The following is a 26,013-nucleotide window of genomic DNA, read 5'->3' as shown; positions in this document are numbered from 1 at the left end:
TAAAATGGTGTAGACAAAGAATAAAAGTTTTTTTAAATGTTGCAGCAACAACATATTGCCTGCATTTATAAAAGGCTAGCTGGTCGTTAAATTAATTTACATCTAAACAAGTCTCTGTACATTCTACCAGAAAACCTCCATTAAGAAACAGTGGGCGGAAAGGGGTAAGGTGGTGAGAGATGAGAGTGCTACAGATGTGTGGTAATTTATAGAATGCTGATCTACGGATATGCGGTTGGCTATCTGGGTGGGGGCGGAGCCTGGGTTGGAGTGACATGCTCCTGGTAAGAGTCACTCCATCATAATCCAGCCCCTGTTCTCTGCTCTGGAAAAAAAGCCAAATGTGGCCAGGGATCTAATCATCTGTTCACTCCAGTGGGCCGACCCACCAGATTACTAGCCAGTTTTTCCAGCCATGTCAGCTATTCCAGCACCGGCCTGCCGCTGCACACCCCTTATCCATCTGACGAGATACTTGAGTGGGTAAGTAATTCATATTTCTTAAATGAAAGAACACAGACTGCTGAGAGAGAAAAAAGATCACCTCTCAGCGTTTTTAGGAGGCTGAGCCGTGGAGCTCATAAGACCTGGAGAAGATGGAACTGACAGTATAGTGGGTGTAACACACTGGGGGATGTTTGGAATACAAAAGGCAGAATGGGGAACTGAGAGAAAACACACAATGCAACAGCTACAGCGTTTTGTACCATAACTTCAAAACTGACCAAGCCCTATGAGAAAAGTAGTCTAGTATTTTTAATACCATCCCCGATGGATATTCAGGCTCAAAATAACACCCTCCCAATATCTCCCTATCAAATTAGGCTAATCTACTGACAGCCATATACACTGATTCTCACAGCTGAAGATGGTGTTTGTGTTTTAATTAACCTTCTCGATTCATTGCTAATAATAGCATTACATCTTCCAGCCTTTGCTCATATTAAAGCACATTGTCCCGATGTTGTCAATACTGTTTACGAATCTAAACACAGAACATCTTTATTACTACACATATTGTCTATTTGATCAGCTCCACTTACTATATTGGAGCATTTTCTCTCTCATACAGTATATGTCTCTGCATACTTTGTTAGCCTCCTTTCACCCTGTTCCTTAATGGTCAGGACCCCACAGGATCACCATAGAGCAGGTATTATTTGGGTGGTGGGTCATTCTCTTTTAGCACTGCAGTGACACTGACATGGTGGTGGTGTGTTAGTAGTGTGTGTTGTGCTGATAGGAATGGATTAGAGACAGCAGTGCTGCTGGAGTGTTTAAACACCGTGTCCACTAACTGTCCACTCTATTAGATTTGGTTGGTCCACCTTGTAGATGTAAGGTCAGAGACAGAAGCTCATCTGTTGCTGCATATTTTGTGTTGGTCATCCTCTAGTCCTTCATCAGTGATCACAGGACACTGCCCACAGGATGCTGTTGGCTGGATATTTCTGGTTTGTGGACTATTTTCGGCCCAGCAGTGACGCTGAGGGGTTTAAAAACTCCAGCAGCACTGCTGTGTCTGATCCACTCGTACCAGCGCAATACACACCCACACCCCACCACGTCAGTGTCATGACAGTGCCACCACCCAAATACTACCTGCTCTCTGGTGGTCCTGTGGGGTCCTGACCATTGAAGAACAGGGTAAAACGAGGCTAACAAAGTATGCAGAGAAACAGAAGGACTACATTCTGTAACTACAGAACTGCAAAGTGTTCCTATGTAGTAAGTGGATAGAATGGACAGTGAGTATAGAAGCAAGGACTCTAAGTGTTAATGCTAAGGCTAATTGGTGTACACAGAACACTTTGCAATTTTATAGCAAATGAAATACAATATTAATTACATACATCAGTTATAATATCATAAAGTAAAATGCTTTAGTGTAAAAGCAAATGTATAGTCAATCAGCTAAGACATTTTGCTTGTTTAGTTGCACGCTAAAGCTATGATGCTAAGTTCGCTTTTAAACACAAGACAATAGTGAATTCAATCTTTTTCTTAACTTGATGCCTAAAGCTTCTCAAAACTTAATCAAAACCATATAATATGTCCTCATTCATGTGACAAAGATCAGTCAATGTGGTTTAGGGTGCAGCATGATATTCAGATAAAGTAGTTTTACATGGGGAGGTAGAGTAATGTCATTTGGACATTTGTAAAATCTATGACAAATTTGCATGGGCCACAAAATGATCGAGATGAGAGTGCTACTTGATTCATGTGGTGCCAATCCTATTGCCCACTGTTTGAAAATGAGCAGCTACATGTTAATAACATGTATGTAGGCTACAGGCAACACTACACTAAGACTTGCCTAAAGCTGCCAAAAACCTTTGAGGAGTCCTTTGGCTCATCTTCTGGATTTCCATATTGGAGAAAAGCATAAAAAACTGCCTTTCCACAAGAAATCACAGACATTTTACTGATATAATGAATCACACTGGATTAACAATACCTGGGGTTATTTTTACAGCTTGTTTTACAGAAGGTAAAAAGTACTGATTCTTTACTGACAGCCTGTAAAAATGTCTGACATGGTACATACATACAGGACTAAAATCACTGAGAAACTACATTATTACAATACCCCACCTCGCCATGGAAAACTAATCCCATCTGAATAGAGCTTTATTATTAACTCATAAACTTCACAGTATATCTAGAACAGCTGTCTAAAAGACTGCTCACAAACACATGGTGAAGTACTGTCAATAAGCTGAACAGTGAAGTTTGGTTAATAAGCAACACCATACCCTAAACCACACTGACACATCTATGTGCCCTTAATTAGGATCTGGATGTGGTTTGATGAGCTTCAGACTAATGTGTGGGCATGTATTTACGGAAAAGATTTGAGTGACTATTGACTTGCAGTGTTTGTTGACTTGCAGCTCCAGTGCTAAAATAAAGAAACATGTTTGGCTGATCAGCTACGATCTGAGCTAAATAGAAAATTGTGTACATTTTATTATTTTTACAGAACTATTCCTTTATGCTTGGAAAATAAACTCTCTGCTAGGGTAAATGTCTTTTTTATCACCAGAAATGACTTTAATCTGCATGAACTCTAGATGTTCTGTTTAAACGCTCTGGGGCTGTATCTTTTATGGGTCAAAAGGAAGAATTAAATATAACGAGTCACGTGGCTGGCATGGAAAACAGGCCAAGGAGCACACAGATACTTCTTTTACATTTTCCTTATCATTACATTGAGATCATCTGGTTGAACAAATATGTACTTTCCTACTAGCTAATTATGAAAGCATGTAAAACAATTTATGCTTGCTTAAGTCGTGCAGATATTAGCATATCCTTGCTGCTTTAGAAGGTTGGGTAATGGCTGTGCTGGGTAACCAGTTGTGTAAAGCTCGAACTCTCTGTGTAGGTTGAATCTCATTACTGGGACGTGTCATCTCTGGTCAACTCTGGACAGCGCTATCCCCCTGTGACATTACTCCCTATTTATTCAGTGTGACCCTAATTGAAAATCATAGCAGGTGTGCCCTTTATCGGTGTAATCTCATTAGCAAACTTCACAAATGTGTCAGGGAAGAAGTTCTGCACCGTCGGCGGTGGAGAAGGTGTTGTACACTGCAGCCCACAGACGATCAAAAAAGTTGCCGCTCACTGAAGTGAAAAAACCCACTGAATGATAATGTTAATAAAATGCCCCCCACCACCACCCATAACAGGATGTGTTCACATTGAAGTATAATTCAGAACCACTGGACTGATTTACTCAGCAACGGCAGGTGGGATAACTGGACTGAATGGTGTACAGCTGAAAATCTTTGCACAACATAAGGACATGTCCAGGGATCAGATTTTTTTTTAATGAGGCACTTTATACACAGAGAAAGCTACATTTAAATCTAAATAAATTAATAACATGCTGTTCATGTATTTTATTGAGCACATTGAGTAAACATCCACAGTGTAGGCTAGAAAAAGTAAGTTCCCTTTTGAACTGAATAACCCACAGACCTCCCTTTACCAGCAGCCACCACCTCTACCAAACGTTTGCACAACGATAAGGAGGAGCTTGGACAATTCCTTCCTGAAAATGTGTTTTAGTTCATTAATTATCCTGGGATGCCTACCATGCACAGCCCTCTTCAGGTCATGCCACAACATCTTGACACAATTAAGGTCAGGACTCTGGGCATTTTTTCTTTTACAACTATTCTCTAGTTGATGTACCTGTGTACTCTGGGTCAATAGCAAAACAAAAGCCCAACCTCTCAATTTCTACATGTTAATGGTTAAAACGATTGCTTACTATCAAGGGATTGTCATCAAATGCTGCTAAAAATGGATAAAGTGGCACAACAAAGACACTTTCTGCCGCAGCATTCTCTTATACTAATGGCTGTGTTGTGTCTGTGTGATCATGTTAGTAAGAATCTCCATGAATAATTCCAGGTGTAACAGCCCCATAATGGCTTGTGTTTGCTCCTGGAGCGCTGTCTGTGGGAGCTCAATGCTAATCCCTTCTTCACACTGCGTTTTAAGCAGCTCTCCATTTACCCACCTTATAAAACTCATTCAAGGCCATCCATCACTACACTGCCATCAGCGAAAGCACAGAAAAGCTGAAAAGACCTGGGCCAAATAAGCCCAAACGACATCCTGGACACTTTCTCAATGTTTTGTTGGTGACTTTAGCAAAAGGCCGGCTTTGATCCTTTAAAATGACTTCAAGAGGGGGAAAAAGAAAAAAAAAACATAAGAGGAAGACACATAAGGAGTGAAAGCATGCCTGCCCTGCAAAGCCTCTCAGAGTCACTTTGGCACTTTGATGACAACAGTTTAAACAAAGTCCTGATTTCCAGCTTCACTGGTTGCCATGAAAACAAGCGAGTGGATTACTAGAGACAGTGGGACACCTGTTCAAATGTACCATCGCCCACTTCATCACTTAATCAGAGAGCACTGGCACAGCTAGGCAGCCAAGTTAATTCAGCCTAATTCAAATGAATAGAGTGCTAAAACAACACTGACAATATGGCTGCGTCCATTTAAAAATGGCAGCCATTTACAATGCTGATGGGTTTATTTAGAACATAATGGAGCTGTAAAGGAACAGGGAATGTGCAGGCGGCTGCGGAAAATCTGGCGTAGCGAAACTCAAGACACACTGACTGACTGATGCGGGACTGATGCATGATGTATGTACAAGGGCAGGCTACGTATGTGTTACGGACATGGTAATACTTGTCTGCCACAGAGCTTACCTTTAGGGTCGCTGAGCACAGAGCCGAAAGCACTAATGATGAAGTCAGCTTTCAGGCGAGAGATCTGCTCCTGGTCCTCAACCCATTCACCTGTGTCCGTCTGCTCTGTCCGGCAGAATTCCATGCCATGCACGCGGCCTCCCTTTAGCACGACCTCTCGCGGGGTCAGAAAAGGCAGGAACTCACACTTCTCCTCCTTAGCCAGCTCCATCTACCCCAACAGCAGAGAGAGCACAGCAGTAAGTAGCTTCATTCAGTTACACCTTAATATGCAATGTGGTCATGCTGTCATTGTCACTATCATAACTGTTTTGGGTTTTTTGGTTTTTTTGGGGGGGGAAAACTTTATAGAAAAAGCCGCCTTTTAAAATGTGTGAAAGTTCCGAGATAAATGCACCATTAAAAAGAGTTGAATACCACTTTGTTAATACACAATTTTATTAACTTCCATTAAAGTTGAAAACGTTTTTTTCAATTTTCTTTAAAGTTACCACGAGGTTCTCTTAAAACGCCAATAAAATACAACAGCTTCAGAATTATTTCTGTTGCTGTTATTTTAAGCAAAGGCACTGAACATCTAAGTCTTATTTTATGCTTAAGAGAAAAGCATTCCACTTATCTCATGAGAAGGCAAAGTGGATTTATTATAAACAAAACAGAAAAAAAGAAAGAGAGTGAAAAACGTTTCTGAAGCATCCCATGAATTTCTTTCAAATTAGTGAAAATCAGCCCACAAAAGGGGTCGTTCGAATTACAGATGCACCAGAGATGCGTCAAAAAAAAAGTGTAGCCATGCGATGAACGCTGTCTTTTTCCCTTTAACAATGCTTGTCTAAACTGTCTCAGTTCACATCAACGCACATTGCTCACATAACTTTGCATGCTTTCTTTTTTTTTTCACTCCCTCTCTTCCTCGTGAAGGTTACTTACGCCTACAAGAGCCCTAAACTTAATATACCTTATAAACAAATTTAATTAGTCGAGGGTGATGGAAGCAGCATAGCTGAGGCTCTCGGCAGGAGAGTGTAAACAGATGTGAATAATTACCTTACTTTTCCTATTTTCTTTAAGTTATTTCTGGTTATTTCTGCGTTTCTATGGTAGCGTGAGGTGGGCGCAGAGAAGGGCAACATGAGGCGTGACAAAAGTAATCTGCGGAGGGTGATTAAGAATAGACTTCTTCATTTACTGTTTTACCTTGCCGCCATATTTTCATTTATTGATCTGTTCTTTTCTTACTTTAGCAAGCTCATGCAAACAGCCACGGAACATCAGGTACCAGGGGAATGAAGAAAGACAACTTTTCAGTGATATGAGTGAAAGAAACCGGAGAAGTTAACTCCATCAGAAAGGACAACTTTTTAATGTAGGTGTACAGTGCTCTACTGCACTGCCACACGCTCAGGACTGCAAGTTCACCAGACAAAAAAAAAATGGATCACATGCTTCATTACTTTTATAACACACGGTTACGCTTGCCTTATTGACAACGCCAGTCTTGTCAGGTAGGGATTACATTAGTCTCTTGAGATCCAGTCCGCTTTAGCCGTCTTCCGCTATCACCATATGCACGATTCTATTTCAGAATTTCACCTGCTGCTCCAAACTGCGCTTTAGGATTGAGGTCTAATGATTCCATTTATGGATTTGCATCGATGCTCTCTACAGTTGCCATCCTGGAATGTGGGAATGGCAATGTTGTGTTCTGCATGCACATGAGGCATAATGCTGGTGGAAGAGATGTTCTGGTATCTCAAAAGTCTTTGTACAAAATAGGATAGCATAGTTTCTGTCCAGAAATCTGATTGGCTGAGCCACGTTCGAACACGGTGTAAAAGACACCATATGTACACACACCTATGACCACCTCAACATCTGAATTCCATATTAATGCCCCACTGCTTTGAACCCAGTCAGTTAGCTGCAGCATATCAAAAATGGAAACCTCTAAGCTAAATAGTGTCTAGCTTTTCCTGTAAGACTGGTGGAGGAACAGTTATTTACATATGTCATGTATTATTTGAATACTGACGATGAAGACATTTTTTTTTTCGCTGTCTAATTTAACCCCTTAGTGCACAAAGCCTTATTACACACTAAGGAGTGTTATTCAGTATCTACAGGGAGTTCTGTACAAACTGGTGGGGCTATTTCTTGGTAATAGAAGTTTGCAATAGCACTCTGGCCCGTTGGCAGGCCATAGGCTGTTTAAGGGGTTATTTCAGCATGATATCAGATTGCAGAGGAGAAATACAGGGCTATAGATTGCTCAGGTAAACTAATGCTCCTCAGCCAACTTCCTGAGCTAAAGGCTAAAAACACAGCCCCAGACTAGCCCGATACTGCTTACGACTTTTTCTTTAGAGTAAGAGTCCCTTCAGAAAGTCAGAAAATCTGTGCATTTCTACAAAAAAAAACTTGAACACACACACACACACACACACACACACACACACACATATATATCGTTTTGTGAAGCAGCTATGCCACATTATTATAGCTAAACCTTCACCCTTGTGTTGCCTAGCAACAGTGCTCACTGTTAACGGACTATATTGTGTGGCGGAAGAAAAGTTTAGTGTAAATGTTTTTGTAAATAAATACATAAATCCTTTGCTGTACTTCATTATATTTTGTGTTGACTGCTGTTTAATAAAAGCAATAAAAGCAACACTGGAAACAGTGTGTTACTGCGATTTTATCATGAGAATAATTCCATGAAATGGCAGTAACATGCAGCTTCTTATGGCTTGTTGCTTTATTTAATTCTTACCTGGCTGGATCTAAGCTGTTATTAAGACAAAGGGATGTGTAACCAAGTATCAGAGAGTAAATAATGGATAATGCATGAACCTATTTTTTTGTTTTGTTTTAGAAGCTTAGAAAAAGCAGTCCTTTTTACACAGCATGAAGAGGCAAGTAATCACCTTAAACCCTGTCAATATATCTAAAATGTCATATCATTATTAGACTGTTGTAAAAATAAAGTTCTCAAAACAACAAAACTGAAAACAACTGGAAATAAGCTGAAATAGGAAGAATAATCTTATAATCTTCCTCCAACAATCTCATGATGAGAAAATCATTTTTAGAACCACCTCAATGAACTCAATGCATTTAGTGAAGCAACACTCACTCACTCACTCACTCACTCACACACTCACACACTCACACACTCACTCACTCACTCACTCACTCACTCACTCACTCACTCACTCACATTTGGGTAGATTGGTGACGAGTTTCCACAAGAGGGCGCTTTTTGTGCTTCGCATTAATGAAACTGCCCTTGTATTATTGTAAGGTCAAAAAATAAATAAATAAAAAACAGCACTATGACTTTTCAGACGTCCCAAAAAATTTACTGCACTTCTTGTGTCACACATCTCTCAAAAAACTGACTAAATTGAGCTGTTCACGCCATCCTTTGGCTGACTGGCGTCATTATCAGAGAGGAAGTAGTGCAGAGCAGGCTGCAGTCTGGGAGAGAGAAGGGGGACTTTTGACAGTAATCTCCCCCTGAAAGCAAAGACAAGTCTGTGCAATAAATGAGGGAGGAGAGGCTTAAGAGTGGTGTCAGTGGGCCAGAGAGAGAGAGATAGAAGAGGAGAGAGAGAAAGAGAGAGAGGGAGAAAGAGAGAGAGAGGACATTCTCATGGACATCTTAATAAACCCTCTGCCTCAGACTCCCCTCGCAAGACCAAATATTAATAAGCTGCTGCCTGCTGTTGACTTTTTCTCTCTTCTTCTCCTCAACTCCGTCCTTCAGCATACCACCCCACCAGCCCCCTCCTTTTCCTTTTCTCCAGTCAGTTTTCTCTGTTTTTCCTGTGTTTTCTCCTCACCTCCTCTGGGACGGCGCGTATGTTGGTGAAACCGCGTCTAAAGACCACGTAGACCCGCTGTGCGCCACAGCGGAGGGCAGAGGTGGCACAGTCAAAGGCGGTATCTCCGGCTCCCAAAACGATCACGCAGCCATGGAGCCGGGGCAGCGTCCAGCTACAACCGCACATCCCTGAGCCCCAGAGAGACATAGAGAGAGAGAGAGAGAGAGAAGAAGGAAAAAAACACACACAGGCAGAGTGAGGGTGAGAAAAAGAAAAACACGATTTCCACCCGCAGAATTCCCACTTAACAGCTCAGCAGATACTACTACTTAAGACGGTGTCAAATTGTATCTTGGAGTCTGCAGACACAGCATGTCACTATCAAATTATTCTGCTCCGATGAGAGGCACATCACATACCCCCCCTCCCCAAAATCTCTTTTTTTTTGTGAGGAAATATCTTCCTATAGGTAATTTCATAGCTCTCACCTACCTTTTAACTCCTTATCTTTGATAGGGATACCTACTGATTCTATTGAATGTGACTGATTTCAACATGTGATAACGCACACTAAATCTATCACAATGTGATCTGCTTAGGCCTCCCTGGATGCATCACACAAAGACACATAAAAGGCTCCTTCCACAAAGCACAGCAGAAACGTGTATCACCCACTTATACACACCTTCTCTCTCTCCATTTCCTATCCTTTGAAACACAAAACTCATCCTTCGCTCACCTGGGTCATGTGTGGACATATTCAGTACTATAAAATATACAGTACTAAATAACCATGATGCATTTCCATGCAGTTTCTCACACTTTTCACCCACATGGGTTTTATTCGTCCATCAATAAAAGCTGCACATTCACAATGAACCATTATACTACATATATTATATTATAGCACATTGCCAGACAGACACACAGACACACTGTACTACAGGTGCAAGGTAACGCCTTTGAAAAACACAAAGCCTAATGGTGAGCTGCCACTGAAAAAAGTGTCCCGCCCCCCTCCCCTCCTCCCCCCCTCGACCAGTCCTCCATGGCCATGACATAATCACTCATTTTCAGCATGCCTCAATAGTCTTTTACAAAAGCTCATAGCTGGCATAGTTTTACTCACTATCTTTGAGCATTTCATAGATGTCGTAAAGCATGTGTGTTTTCACTGATCCAGGCATTCTCTTACACTACAGAATCTAAAGAGATGCTTCCAGAGATGTCAAGGGTGTGAAGACGGCCTTGCCGTACAGAAAGGGCCTTATGTAATGTGCCTTGGAAAGCAGCATGCTGGAGTCAATAGGTAGAAGTTTTCAGCAAACTAATTTCTATGGGTCTTTACCTGGTTTGCTGGCCTTGGCAACTAGTGGGAGAAAATCCTTAGAGGTATAAAATCCCTGCTCCACTGAGAGACCTTCAAAGATTCTGTGCCTGTTAGCTTGAGGTAGACCTGTGGAAAAATAGTGAGAAAGGACCATCAGCACTGCATTGCTAGTGTATTTTACTCCACAGTAAAAACAAGCTGTAAATAAATAAAAAGAAAATTAATTGCTGCAAACATTTTAATTGCTAACAAGTATTCATTAGCAGACTCTTAGATGGCCAGAATGATCAGATCCTAAGTCTTATTATTGAGAAGCTATAAGGAAAACATGCAACCTGACAGAGTTAAGAATCCTTCTCTGGTCGACACTGAATAACAAAACAGATAACACAGCAGTAGAACACCTGGTCAGATAGGATGCAGTAAAAAGCTACAAATATCTTCCATCTAATCAGGAATGTGTGGGTGTTTTGGAGAGCACAGTGATTAACAATAGTGTAGCTATGGCAATGCAAACAACTCCACAGCATTAAGTGTTTTTGAGCTTTTATTTTCTGTCAGATGACAGACTCTAAATCAGTGCAAGATATCAGTGTAGGGCTCTCCTGATCCGATCTTGTGGAATGGGGCTGATCCAGGCATATTTTAATGGATCTGTACAGGCTGTTTTAAGCCAGATCCAGTTCTCTCACATGGGTTCTTTATATTTAAAGGTCAAAAGAAGTGAATCTAAAGGTTCCTCACACTTACAGCTCCTTTATAAAATGATTCTTTATGGAACCAAAAGTGGCTCTTTAACAGCATCGCTCAAACAGCCCTTTGTAGCGGTCTTTAATGAACACTACACAGTGTGTAAACCTCATGCCCAGGCAAAGCTTCCTCCACAGATCATACACTCCTCATTTCCAACTCCCATCACCAGGACGCTCTACCATTTTCTCTCTTTACAACATTCCTTTAAATATAGCTCGCCCCAACACATCCCCCTATGCTCCTGATTTCTTACATTCCTTACATTCATAAATGCCCTCCTCCATGTTCAGAGAGATGCTGAAAGACGCTGCCTCGCTCCATCACTCTCTGATAGACAGTATCAGATATACGCGTGCCTGGCTGTTGCTCGCAAACTGTTCTAGCTCTGTATACTGCCATTAACCTCATCACACTACCTTGTCATTACGCTCACGGTTTAGGAAGGAGCAATTTTTAAGTATAAGCTTTGCAGGAATGTCTAACAAAGCTTCTGATTTGCCATAACCTGTCATTATCACTTCCATTTGAAAGAAACAGAAAGACAGAAACAGCTCAAACTCAGGATGTTTCTTTCTCTGGGAGAATATACAGATTACTACCTGATACAAATTCGTTTCAAATGTGATTATAGGGTCCCTCCGCAAAGGAACCAGGAATTTCAAGAGACCAGAAACATGAGAACTTCATGAGATCCATTTTGATCTTGACGGAGAGTGGAAGAGCCACATATCGAGTCGTTAAGTGATTGAGAAAAGGAAGAGAAAAGTCTCTCCTGTCAAAATCAATTAGCGTTCGCCGCATACGCTTCAGCGTTAATTTGATTTCAGAAACTGCCCTGGCAAAGTTCTGCATTACAACATGCCTTAATGGACTTCATTGTCTCTAATTCTCCACTCAGCCACTTCTTGCCCAATTTGTGCACATCATGGCAGCACATGGCATGTTATCCTGACGAATCCACCCGCCCACTCACCTTGTTAGGGATCATATTTTTAATTTAGCCATTCTTTTTGGCTTGGAGAACACGGACAGCATGCATCCTGCAAGATGAAAGTGCACCCCGTGATTAAGAAAGTTACACTCTGTATTAATGAAACTAGTCATTAAATCATACAATAATTAGGTAGCCACATTTCATCCAGACAAAATCACACCTTTGCCATCATCAATAACGCGGTAATTAGCAAGTGTTTCAAAGTTCCAAGCCAAGCCGGCGTCTCTGTTCTGGAGAACGTCACTTATCAACCACAAACAGCCTGCCAACCTTGTTAGGGCCCATGTATACTGGACAACTGCCATATTAGTGTCTGACAGGGAATGTATATGTCTCGCATGGTCCATCTACAAAGCCAGCGCAAGCAGTATGGCTGTAGTAGACATGGAATCCGGCTGTGGAATGTCAAATGCATACAAAACAATAGTTCAATAAATATATAAATATACAAATATTCAAACATACGAGATGCAAGCTAAATGCAAATGACCTGTGATCTGGGTATGGTTGAACCCTCTGAGGTCTAAGGGCATCTCTACAATTTTTGCATATCTTCTTAAATTCGCATTTAAATGGACATAATATCCACATGTTTTATATCAAACTGTTCAAAACAATCCCATCTCTCTCAATAATCAGACCCAATGGGACTTAGAGCACCATGTGACGGGATACTCAGTCCTGAAATCTATAAAAGTGAGTCACTTCTAAAAACATACCTTTATTTTACCTTTACCGGATTGCTTTGGTGCTTGAAGTGGATTTACAAGATTCTCAGGTTCACAAAAGCAGTAGAATGTATGAAGAAAATAGTTTATAAATGTGTAATAAATATCTAAATGGAAATTTTGTACAATCTGTCCCTCTACCTGATACAACAGTCATGAACTTTGACAAAATTGACTGAATGCACAAATCCACCAATTACAGGTAAGTGACTCATGAATCCACGACAAGAGGCAGAAGACGAGTTTCTCAATTCTTCTTCATAGCCTCGTATCTTGTGGTAGAATGCAATCGCAAGGGCAGGCTCTACATACTCTGAAAATGTTTTAACCGTATTTCTGCCATGTATTATCAGAAAAATATTAACAAACATTGAAAAACTATTACATTTGATGCACCAGTGTGGTTGCCGACCGGGTTAAACTTAAGCCTCCTAAACAAAAAAATGGACAGAATGCATGACACAATAGCTATGAAGCTAAAAACATGGCATTTTCAACATCCCGGTAGTCCTAATAATAAATGATTATTAATCATTATATGCCTATTACTGTGGACCAATTAAACCCTGTAGCTTTCTTCATTTAGCGCTACAAGTGCACTACAGTTAATGAACTAAAGCCCTCACTGTACCTAAAGTGACAAAGCATCTGCTGGTTTTTGAACATTCTCCTAAGCAAAGCATTAGAAGAGTTTTGAATTACAGAGTAACTTACTTTTTGTGTGTGTATATGTGTATGTGTGTGTATATATCCCATTATTAGGGTCTTAAAAAGAACATGCTTATGTGGAAGTGTCCTTGAGGGTGTGAAAAATTCGCACTTTAAACGGTGTACAGTCGTGGCATGGTTGATAGCACAGCTCCCCTGAAAGATTTATTAAAAGAGGGGGTGGGTGTGGGAAACTTCTAACACATTCCCATGCATAAAAATGACCAGCGGCGCATGAATAACGCGAACAAACAAAAGCACCTGCAACTTCCCCATGGCTGACTTCCTCTGAGCACTCTCTGTTTATGCTAGTGAGGACGATTCCTGAAGTTATGGCACATTACCCTTTCCAGTCGTTTCAGAACCGTGCTGACAGCTAGGATGCTGCACACTGCTATCCATTAGCATTCCCTGTCAAGTCCCAAATAAATAAATAAATAAATAAATAAATAGTCTAGGGAAGGGAAAAAAAACAGAGGAAATCTTAGCGGCGCACCTTGACAAAGCGGATTGAAACAAACAGAGTGGCAGTCTACGACAGCTCTTTTTGAATGTAAAGCGTCTCCATTTGTCCCATGCCGCATGGCGTTCCGACTCCTGCACAGAGCCGCGCTGCAGCAAGCACGCGCCCTGGCCTCTTTGTTCTTTATGAAAAATCAAAAATAATAAATCATCTGTTGGTGATGCTTCACTACCAAGCGGGTCCTTCCTCGTTAATCATGCGTTATCAGTGAGCATCAGTGAGAGGGAGGCAGCAGCAGTGGCGGTGGGAGGACTGGGGTGGCGGGGAGGGGAGGGGAGGGCTCAGCCAGCTTCTCTCTTCTCCCTCTTCTGACTTTCATCCACTGAGCAGTCCCTGACCTCTCTCACCCTTATGAATTGCACAAAGATGAACAAGAGACCAAGGCCATGGTGTTAAATAATGCAGAGTCACACTAAGTGCATTAAGATTTAACATAAATAAAGACCTCACAAGCAATAAATGCCCTCTTTCTGGCGTATTCATTAACCTTGTCTTTAGTAAAAATGGGACATTCCCAAAGAGAACGTGCTGAGAAAATGGCTTTTTTCCTTCTCATTGTATGGAAGTTAATCAATGTCACCGGGTTTATGCTTTTTGACTGATACAGAATGACCGTGACTCATGTCTTTAGAGGGGAATAAAAAAAAAAACTGTAACAGACATTTTTCAGTGCAAAACCATACAGTGTGTGTAATATAATGTGAAATAAAAAACGTCACATTGACTAATTGCAAAGAGACTGTAATTATAGTGGGGAGCTCTGAGCCACTATTGATCGTCCAGCTTTTAGAATCACTGTGCTTACATAACTACTACATATTTAAACATCTGAAACTCTGATGCCTTCAATGTAATCTTGTTTTTCACTGTGTATTGATTTTTTTTCTCATCTTTCCGCTGTACTGTTTTCACACAATGGTTTCACAGTGGTTTTAACATCAACTCTTTCAGCTTTGTTGCTCATAAAACGCACTGTGCCAGATGCAAGTCCACACTGTTCATTTCAGCCAACCTACATCTGGTGATGGAAGGCAGGAACATACACTTAAACATTTGCTGTATACTTCAAAACTGGTTTAAAGAATTTGAGGCAAGCCTGCACTCTCAAATATAAGCCCATCATAGTTTACAGGGCAGCCTGGTGGCTGAGGGGTTAATTCCCTTTTTAAAGCAACTGAACCTCTGAGTCAGCTTCTTAAGCCTATAGCCCAGAAACAATGGCCTTATCGGCCTCCCTCAACCCGCCTCCCATTTAGCCTACTGCCAGAAAGAAATTTGCATGTCAATCATGTCTGAGGATGACATTTAAAAAGCCTGTAAAGGACTAGTGTGAAATCACAGAAATTAATTGCAAACACCCAGCACTTTCATTTTCTCAGGGAATTGAAAATTCCTTTACATCCTTTTGTAAAGAGAAATCCCAAAATGGTTCACATAAACGACTCGCCGTAATTAGGATGCCGGTATCAAAAGTCTTGCAGCATTTCGACACAATGACTTATACACATTTTCTTTCCCTCCCTCTCATCAATTCAGGAGAAAAAAGGCAAACAACGAGACTGACTCAGGTAATGTTTGAACTTCCAAGATCAGTTTATGACTGCAGAGCTTCTTTTCTCACTACAGAAACCCAAATGAAGCCTGCGATCATTTCCCTAAATGGGGAAACAGCGAAAGGGGAAAAGTTTACAGATCGGCATGTTATTATATGAAATGCACTGTAATTTTAAGAATGTCCAGGATGCATTTATACGCTAAAAGTGTGAAAAAATGCGGACATCCTATTAAAACCTTTGTCTATTTTACCATATTTAAACATCTGAAAATGTTATCTTCATTTGAACAATACTGAAAGATGGAGGTCATAAAACTAAACACATAAAACGGAGGCCTTCAAAAAGATGATTACAGATACATGCCTGTCTGGGAAGGAATTTAAAAATCAGCTATTCATCTGTCCGCAAAATAAAAGTGGAAAACATGAAGGCCAGGTCAGGCTGCCCTAGCAAGTTCAGCCCAAGAGCAGACTGCAAGATGCAAAAATGTCTTAACTCTTGCTAAAGTGCTTTCATCCATTATCAGAAAGATTATGCACGATTTTGATTTTCATAGGAGGTGTCAAAACAAATATCAGGGTGCAACTAAAGTTTGCCAAAGAACACTTATGGACTTATGGAACAACATGCTTTAGACAGATGAAGCTGCTGTTTAATTGTTTGGACACAGTAACAGAACACAGACACACGCAGCATTTGATCACAAGAACCTCATACCAACTGTGAAGCATGGAGGTGGAAATATCTTGGTTTGGGGCTGATTTGAGGCAACAGAGTCTGACAAGCTTGGAATCCATTATGAATTCTTTATTGCATCAGAGGGTGCTTGAGGAAAATGTGAGACCATCTGTACAAAAACTGAAGCTGAAGTGGAGATGGGCATTGCAACATGACAGTGACCCAAAACATTCTAGTAAATCCACCAAGGAATGTCTCAAAAAAAAAAAAAAAAAAGGACAGTTTTAGAATGGCCAAGTCAAAGACTGGATCTCAATCCTTTTGAGATGCTGTGTTGATTTGAAACGAGCTGTGCTTCCAAGAAGCCCCTCAAACATCCCACAGCTAAAAGAATTATGCATGGAGGAGTGAGAGAAACATGCTCCCAGTGGATGTCCGAGACTGGAAGACGGTTTTGGGAAGCATCAAAATCAAGTCATTTCAGCTAAAAAGGTATTTATACGCTAAAACGTAAAATGTTCAATTTTCAATGTAATACAGTTGCATTTATGTAGATGTTTTATATAGATAAATAAGACTAAATATTGATATCACCAGATTCCTTAATTAAGAACTGAATATTGAATGAAATGTCCTAATTTTTACATTTGTACCTAGTTTAGTGAGAAAGCAAATGAAAGAACAACTCTCTCCCACAGAGGAGCAGGCTAGTGCTAAACTTTGACAGGAAGGCAGCACAGCTCACATAAAATAAAGAGTGCACTTTACTGGCCGAGCCAATATGATAATCAGTAATTGATTCAGAATGGCAGAGATCATATATTATGTAATGTGCTGTTCTGACAGTCAATAAAAAACATGGAACAGGCAGAGAGAGAGAGAGGGAGAGAGAGGGAGGCAGAGAGCTAGAGAGTGAACACTGAGTGTATCTTGGCCTTTCCTGTGTGCGTGCTGCCTATAGACAGCGCAGGAGAGGATGTTATCACTGGGCTCTGCTGATAAGGTATGATGCCTAGGAGCATTCAGGTCAACAAGTGAGAGCGGTGAATAGCTCAACGGGGGGAAGGCAGGGGAGAGGGACCTGACAGGAGAGCGAGGTGTCCACCACTGAGAAGCAGTGGGCAGCCCCAGCATGTGCTGTTAGGTTAGCCTGGTAGGACACAGTGGCAGGTCGGGAGGAAAATGAGAAGCGAATGGGGTTCCTGGCAGAACTGAGCGCTGAGGGGGAGCCATTGTGGAGCAAATCATCAGCAACCATTATCGCAGGAATGGGTCGCCTAGCCTACAAAACTACTTTCAGCTCTCTCACTTAGTCTTACTTTGTGTGGGCGGTGTGTGTGTGTGTGTGTGTGTAGTTGAACAGGCAGAAGCAGATGAGAAACAGGTACAGAAATATGATAAACTGACCAATTCCAATGAAAACAGCTTTGTAGCCTTCTTCTTTCAGTGACATCAGGGTCATCCCATCCTGGCCCAGTCCTTTTTCACACACGATCTGATGGAGAATAAAAACAGTCAGGCACAAACAAATAAAGTGAGACTGGAGGGATATCATTGGTTATGGGTAAAGGATTGTAGAGTGTACTTGTTTGACCTCACCATTAAACAAATCATGAAATTTAAAATTTAAAATCAGTTTCTCTGGAGATCATTGACTGACTCTCAAGAACCATTATGTATAGTTGGATTGAAAATTAACTCCAATTACAAATTAGGTTTACTGGCAAAATGTATAATCTTTCAGCTGTTTGCAATACACCAATCAAACAAGAACTAACAGAACAAATGTTTTCTCCAAATTCAACACAAAATGCCACTTTTAATAATGACTGCAGTCTCAGAATAACTCAACCCCTTCTTGACAAGAGGCTTTAGAATTTAGTAGAGCACCCTTCTGCTGTTATGACCTGCTGCTAATGTGATGCACAGCCAGACACCAGCTTCTGGTAGCGTTCTTGATGAATTCTAGCCCATTCTTCATGGGCAATGCTCTCCAGTTCACTAATATTAATGAGTTTGCATGCTACAACCGCCTTCTTCAAATCCCACCAAAGAGTCAGTCGACTGTGACAACAAAAATCAAGCCTTGGAGGACTTTGAGGTATTCTTGGGATCATTGTCCTGTTGGAAGGTCCAAAAATGCTCAAGCTGTACAAACTGAAACCTCTGTGCCTGCTGCCACCGAACCTTGCTGCAGGTCTTTTTCAATCATTTAAGGGTTTTTGCCCACCTGCTTTCTCTGAAACCTGATGGCAGGTCCTCTTTCTGTCATGTCCAGGTAGTGTAGCCAGTGTTCCTTTAATCTTTTAACTTTTTGTATTAATTTCCTTGTTTGTCCAAGGATCTCTTCTCTGAACTTTTTAGATAACTCTCTTGATCTAGGCATATCTCTAACCTGCAATCAAACATTACAGTCAATGTATTTGAGCCAGTGCAGGTATATGATGTGTTTTATCTCACACCTGTCACACCTATAACACACCTGATGCAACAAAATGAAGCCCTTGATCTGCTACCTTATTTGCAAATATGTGCTTTTATGAGGGATTCTATTCAGGGGTGAACAATTCTGAGTCTGCAGTCATTATTTAAAAGTGTCATTTTGTGCTGAATGTGGAGAAACCACTTGTTCTTTTAGTTGCGTTGAGCTGGGTTTTCCTAAAAAATATGCAGTGGGGTTTAAATAATTAACGGTATAACTTCAACTGAAACCATATAAACTAAATACATACATGTGATTGAATTAAACATTCACATAGGGATAGAATTTTAATACATTTTTTTTGCATCCTTTACATGAAGTACTGGAATTGTATTTATTATTTATTACATTATATATTACATTATTATTACATTACATTAACAGAGTTCAGCTTCACACTGTTATCCAGACTTGTGACATTTGAGTAAAATCACATATGTAGGTGAATGTAGTGCTAGTGTCTTGCCCAAGGATTTTTATTAGTTTAGCATGATGTTTTTGCCTAGCCAGGGAATCAAACCATAGTCTGCAGTGTAAAAGGTGTTGTTACCCACTATACTCCACAATCTAGTATGAACACATACTGTATGACCACACACAGTTTTGTGCAGAAGTGGTAGATCACTCTACTATTATTTATTTTCCAGAAAAAAAAGTGTACTATATATCCTGAGGAGACAACAAATGTTTCCGTTCATCCTTTCACTGTGAGAAGACAACATAGAATAGATAGCTGATCAACAAGCTCTTAAAGAGCAAAGGACAAAAGAAAAGAACATTTGCAATTCAAACAAAGGAGCTGACCTCAGTACAATGGTCACCCCAGATTCCAGACCTCAACATAACTAAATGCTTCTTAGCTTTGAAGGATTGCAGAAAAACTGCAGAAAAACGAAAAAGCGAGTCTCCTGAAAAGAATGAAAGCTGTAATAAAGGCAATGGGTAGGGACACTAAATACACACTGAAACAGCTAATATGATATTAAGTTGTTGAGGCTCCTGTGCAATTTTCTGTCAAATACATGTTTTCTGCTTTTTTGTATGCAGAAAAATGAATGTGTTGAACTTAATGGCTGTTTTCACTGGAAATGACATAAATTAAGGGTGATCTCTGACATTTGCAGAGCACTATACATTGAACTCCATATTAATCTTACTGACAAATATTAAACCCACTGTGCCTAACACCTTGTAACTATGGAGGATTCTCCATTATATACTGTATTCTCAGTGTTTTATGGCCTTATTTGTACCACCGATTCGAACACTTGAATACAGATGAATTTCCACCTTCTGCTACATGCATCATCTTCACCCTTTTGCTACGAACTTAATAAATCAGTCAAAACTTATAAGTAGCTTTTTTTTTCTTTTTACAGGAACAGCAAAGATGTAAATGCGTTATCTATCTATGCACCTCACCCTGGCTCGCCACCCCTTCAGCTAACTTTGAGAAAACGCATTTCCTGTGTGAAAACGAATGCCGAGCAGGTGTGCAGGAGGAAGAGGACTATCGATTGCCCTTTCTCACCGCAGCGGCATTCAGGCAACAGACAGACAAGCGCCCACAGCCTAGACCGCCGCACACTGCCGCCTGCCTCCCTAATGCAGCTTTTAATTGTTCTTTATTAATGCGGCTGACATTTGGGCTGCTGATCCTCACTGAGACCTGTCACCTTCCGTAGCCTCTGATGTGGGCTGAGGCGCAGGGAGGGAGGGAGGAGAAAGCGAGAAGGAGAGACTGGGGGGGGTGGTGGTGGCTCCAGAGAAGGAGAGAAATAGAAGAGGAAAAAAAAGAGAGAAAACGAAAGACACAGAAAGTGTGTGTTAGTAAGTTAGAATACGAGAGAGTGTGTATTCGTGTATTTGTGTGTGTGTGTGTGTGTGTGTGTGTGTGTGTGTGTGTAAGCATGCGAGACAATGAGACAGACATATAAACAGTGTATGATTTAGTGAAATGGAGAGAGAGAGAAAGACAGACACACAGACAGGTAGAGTGTGTGTGAGAGGTGAGATGCCGCTCATTACCTTCACTCCCAGGTCTTTCATCAGGTCCAGCTCAAACTGCACCACCTCGTAGGGCAGGCGGAACTGAGGGATCTCTGAAGAGCTGTGGAAAAAAAATGAGGGAGAAAATGAGAGGAGGAGAAGGAGGATGAGAAGAAGCCAAAGGATGGCTCCCGAGGAAGAGAACGTTCATGGCAGGAAATGAAAAAAAAAGGAGAGCTGGGAGAAGGAAGGAGAGACAGAGAACACGAAAAAGAAATCCCTCTCCTCACATGGGACATTTTCCTCTGTTATTCCATTTGATGTGTTAGGGGCCTGGGATCTCCTGCTGCACTCAAATCCTCAGCTCCTCATTGCCATTCCCAGCAGCTGCTGGACCTGCCGAGCTGAAGTGGACACGCACGAGGCTCCCACCCTCGACAATCATTGACAGGCTAGCTGAAGTCAGTCGGTGGTGGACGAGCAGGTAGGGGTAATTGATAACCCCGTTCCATCTCGGCATTTGAAAGATGAATATTCCCAATTACAGAGACCATTCATTAATTATTCTGACCTTATGCAGCGCTCTTCATATCGATCATGGCTAGTCTGATCAACGGAGCACTTCAGTAACAGGATGTGAATGCAGAGTACAACACACACTTCCCAGCTTTTGCCAGAAACGGAAAAGAAGCAAATTTCAATGCCCACCTCAGTCCACCGACATACTTCTGCTTCTCGAAAATCGTGATGTCACTGTAGCCGAGACGAGCCAGGAAAGAGGCGCAACTGATGCTGGCGGGACCACAGCCAACAAGAGCTATCTTAGAGTGGTAGCTATCAGGCATCTGTTCCGGAGGAGGGAGCTGAGGGTTCCTCACCTGAGGAATACCCATCTTACTGAACACCTGAAAACATACATGGAAACACATACACGTAAAGACATACACACACACACACAATGTTTCTGCAACCACTTACGGAACTCTGTCCCCCTGCATCTGACCACAACACCCTACCAGCCTACCCTACCATGATCACTATCCATCATTTTATACATACACAGTATATCGCTGCTGTCTAGTGGAAAACATGTCTCCACCTCCATTTTTTTGTGCACTATGTAAGTAGCTCTGGATGAATAGACCAATACAAATGCTAAATTACTTGGAATGGACTTCCATTCAAAGTTAAACCATTTATGTCTTCTCCTTTAATATATAAAATAAATGGGCAGTGTTGATATAGTATTTACGTATATACACATCTTCATTGTCCAATGAAAAACATGACTTTATGGCGCTATATTATTTTTTTTTATTTACTGAAAGTCTTGTATGGTACTGTGTTTGTTTGCAAACAACTATGCATGTATCTATGTATGTATGTACATACATATGTACTTGTTTTTCATGAAATCATGTAAGCCACAATTATTGGCACCCCTGATGTTGATACCTTGTACAACCCCCTTTTGCTAAAAAGACACTTCATTTTTAACATTTCACAAAATGGGAGAATACAGAGAGAGGGATCTTCCACCATTCCGCTTTGCGCAATCTCTCTAAATTGTCCTTTGATGGCCATGGGAGGAGCTTGATTTTGTGTCTGGTAACCAATTTTTGTGTAGATTTGGCCACATGTTAGGGTCATTATCTTGCTGAAAGACCCAGTGACGATCCATCTTCAGCTTTCGGGCAGAGGTCACCAGATTTAGATTTAAAATGTCCTGGTATTTCAAGGAGTTTATGATGGCCTGCACCCTATCAAAGTTCCCAGGGCCTTTGGAAGAGAAACAGGCCCACAGCATCACCGATCCTCCCCCATACTTCACAGTGGGCATGAGGTGCTTTTCTGCATACTCGTCTTTGGTGTTACACCAGACTCACTTAGTGTGTTTGTTGCCAAAAAGCTCTATCTTGGTCTCATCTGACCAAAGCACACGGTACCAGATGAAGTCCCAGTACTGTTTAGCAAACTCCAGACATTTACATTTATGCTTGTAGGTGAGAAAAGGCTTTTTCCATGCATGCCTCCCAAACAGCTTGTTGGCTGTAGCGCCTGATTAAGGAGACTTTGTGACCCCAAGATGCTACTGTTTGATAAAATTCTCTAACAGTGAGATTTGGAGAACTATTTACTTCTCTCACCATTCTCCTCACTGTGCGTAATGGCGAGATGAACTTGCGTCCTCCCCCAGGCTTGTTTGCCACTGTTCCAGTGGTTTTAAACTGCTTGATGATTCCTCTGACTGTGGATATTGGCAGGTGCAGGTGAGTGGCTGTTTTCTTGTATCCATATATTGTGTCTAATTTTCAATATGTATTTATGTATTTAATATGTATGTATTTCATATGTATGTATGTATGTATGTACTGCATTTCTATGGAATTTTGACTTTTTGACATAATTTAAATGTGGTAGTTGGTCTTTACATTGTGTCAATGGATGGACCAATAAAATGCTCCAGAATGACTTAATAAATAAAATCTTTTTTACATTGACTTCCATGTTAAGAAACTTGAAGAGAAATATGTATGCATCTATGAATGTATGTATGCAAATATTTATGTATGTATGTGTGCATGCAATTATGCATACAAAAACTCTCTCTCCATTCCTGCTGTCATTCAGGTTTTGACATAATTTGAATCATGCAGTCTTTGTATTTCATAATGAATAAACCAACAGAAATGATCCAAAATGACAGCAACAATATGTATATGAGAATGTATGTATGTATGTATCTCTATGTATATATGCATCAATCTGTCCGTCTGTGATTATATTGCTATATTTCATAACTGTTATACAAATTACTATGAATCACAGTTATACTGGTAAACCGCTGATGTGAAATGATTAAAGATTGGCCTGCATCTGCAATAATTTATTTTTTATTATTTTAGGTTTTGTCAATTTAGTTTGAAATATTTTGGATCATGTAAATGCCTAGATGTTTTGATCAATCAATCTGCTTACAGAAACACACATCAGAAATGTTTGAGATTAGGATAGGATACTACTGTAAAGATAATTATTTAGGCATTTGATAGAGGGCTCATTTGCATATTGCAGCTTTCTGCAAGATTAAGATCACAATATTAACATCAATTTCACAATATGGGCATATATTTTGCAGCTCTAACACTTAAACTGGAAGTTAAGGAGAGTTCTATATTCAATATTTTAGTATGATATAGAACAATAACACTCTTGCATGGAAGTATTTCAATTTAGGCATGAAAACGTGAACGGGAGTCATGAACCAGCATGAACAAGGCATTATGGGAAACAACAGGGTGATGATTCCTCAGCAGAAATCTGCATTTGCCCGCAACTGGGGATTTGGCTTCAGAAGAATACTACTTAGAGTCAGCATGACATTCGCACATTTCACCCTGCTGCTGTCTTGGGTTATGAGCAGAAGTAGAAAACAGCAAAACATAACAGGCAAAAATTGTTCATTCCATGAATAACCATATGAAGACATCAAATGAAGATGGCTGAGGAGATACATAAAGAATAAGGCAAGTTATCCAAACAGGCCTTAATGAGAAGCCTGTAGCGCTATATCCATTAACAGTCGTAAAATGAGAAGACTAGCGCTTTGTCTTCTTAATAAGATTATCAAGATCCATACATAGAGGCTTGTATTGTTAATACAATATTATGCCTGAGCAGGCAACATTATAGGTGATATTAATTTAGTTATTCATGAATCTCATGAACTGTGAAGCCCAAATTGCTGCATGACAATGCATTTCTAATAATCCCTGAGAGCGGTTTAGAGGCCCTTCCTATTATTGCTGCTGCCATGAAACAAACAATGCATCAATTTTAAAACACAATCTCGGTTTTCTAATTCTTCTCGTTGTCTTAGTGAAACAATGGACTGCAAACTGCACCTGACAAGCCATGTGGAATAGGCCGTGGGGCTGCAAGTGCAACCGCTACTGGGTGATAATGAGTTACTCAGCTCAATGTACTTCACTCAGTATATTTCCTTATTGTTTATTCAAATATTCTTCTCAAAAGTAAAATGCACGTCTTCAGCCACGTATCTCCCTCATCACAACAGTCAGCTGTTACTGTGCGGCAAGGCTGTCCAACCCTACAGCTGGAGATCTACACTCCTAGAGTTTAGCTCTAACTATAACTTAAGACACCTACTTCTAATTAGAGAAATTATTTAAACATTACTAATAAATAAAGACACTACATATATATTTTTATATTTTATTAACACAAGTGATTTAACCTGATAAGTCTAGTTAAGCTTCCCACAGAAACACAGCATGCGTGGTCAAGCATCTTAAAAGAAGATATCCTGCTACCTAATACGAAAAAGTCTGCCTACTGACTGAACTGCTCCCTGAGGAAGCGACTACCGCTAATATTACCCTTACTAAAATCACTGAAGCTCAACTTAGTGACTACTAATGCCAGTCACTGTAATATCCTGAGCCATATCAGTTTCTGAAGTATTCTGTTACAGCATTACCAACATTAACTTGCTAATAGAAGACAAAATACCACTAATCAATACTTTTGTTGTATATCACTTATTTTGTAGCTGTTACAATAGCTAATAATTCTGGATAGTTAAATATTTTAATAGGGGTGTGAAATTTTATGATTTTTTGCATTAATTAATATAATTTTGACAGAAAAATGTTTTCTTAATGTTTAAAGTCATTTAGTACAGTATCAAGGTTTACTTTAAAATATTTTATAGACAATGCATTCTAAATATTAACATACACACAATTTTGGTCACACTTTTAGCCATTGCCATTTCCAATAGGAAGAGGACAGACCATCTTACCCATTCAGAGATCTACGCCAATTGTGCTCTCTGGGAATCCAGGCCATGGATCCAGGCCGTGGCATCACCAGGCATTTAACCGGCAAACTCCCAATGACTGAGTCGATGCTTCAGACTACTCACGTTTGACTAACTCCACAGTGATTAGACCAGGAATAGGGTAGAGTACCCTTATTGTAGATCAACAAAAGAACGAAACCACAGAAAAAGAGTAAAGAACAGCAGTGGGTGCAATAAATATGGAGATTCTAAATACAAAAAAAATGGTAAAGAAAGAGAGACACCACTTACTGCGTAGGACAATGCAGAGAAAATACATTCACTTATTAAAGGCATGCATTTTTGTCAGGACCATGTGTGACGGGATCACGTGTCTAATA

At 40.4% G+C, this 26,013-nt stretch overlaps 1 protein-coding gene across 13 annotated transcripts in view; it reads right to left on the bottom strand.

Moving 5' to 3' along the window:
- Positions 1 to 26,013, bottom strand: part of dpyda (dihydropyrimidine dehydrogenase a) — a 200,244-nt gene that overhangs the window by 96,502 nt on the left and 77,729 nt on the right. For all 13 annotated transcript variants that reach the window (XR_011979708.1, XR_011979709.1, XM_072679647.1 and 10 more), the window contains 6 exons: positions 21,517 to 21,713; positions 20,848 to 20,929; positions 17,745 to 17,832; positions 10,416 to 10,523; positions 9,086 to 9,255; positions 5,241 to 5,451 (listed from right to left, as the gene is read on the bottom strand). Coding sequence is in view for 11 of the 13 variants with exons in the window: in XM_072679647.1 (XP_072535748.1) it covers positions 5,241 to 5,451; positions 9,086 to 9,255; positions 10,416 to 10,523; positions 17,745 to 17,832; positions 20,848 to 20,929; positions 21,517 to 21,713 (856 nt within the window). In the remaining 2 variants the exon portion in view is untranslated. The remainder of the gene's footprint in view (positions 1 to 5,240; positions 5,452 to 9,085; positions 9,256 to 10,415; positions 10,524 to 17,744; positions 17,833 to 20,847; positions 20,930 to 21,516; positions 21,714 to 26,013) is intronic.

This window comes from Salminus brasiliensis, chromosome 5 (genome assembly GCF_030463535.1).
Source record: "Salminus brasiliensis chromosome 5, fSalBra1.hap2, whole genome shotgun sequence".
NCBI classification, from domain to species: domain Eukaryota; kingdom Metazoa; phylum Chordata; class Actinopteri; order Characiformes; family Bryconidae; genus Salminus; species Salminus brasiliensis.
This window is presented reverse-complemented; position numbering and strand designations above follow the sequence as displayed.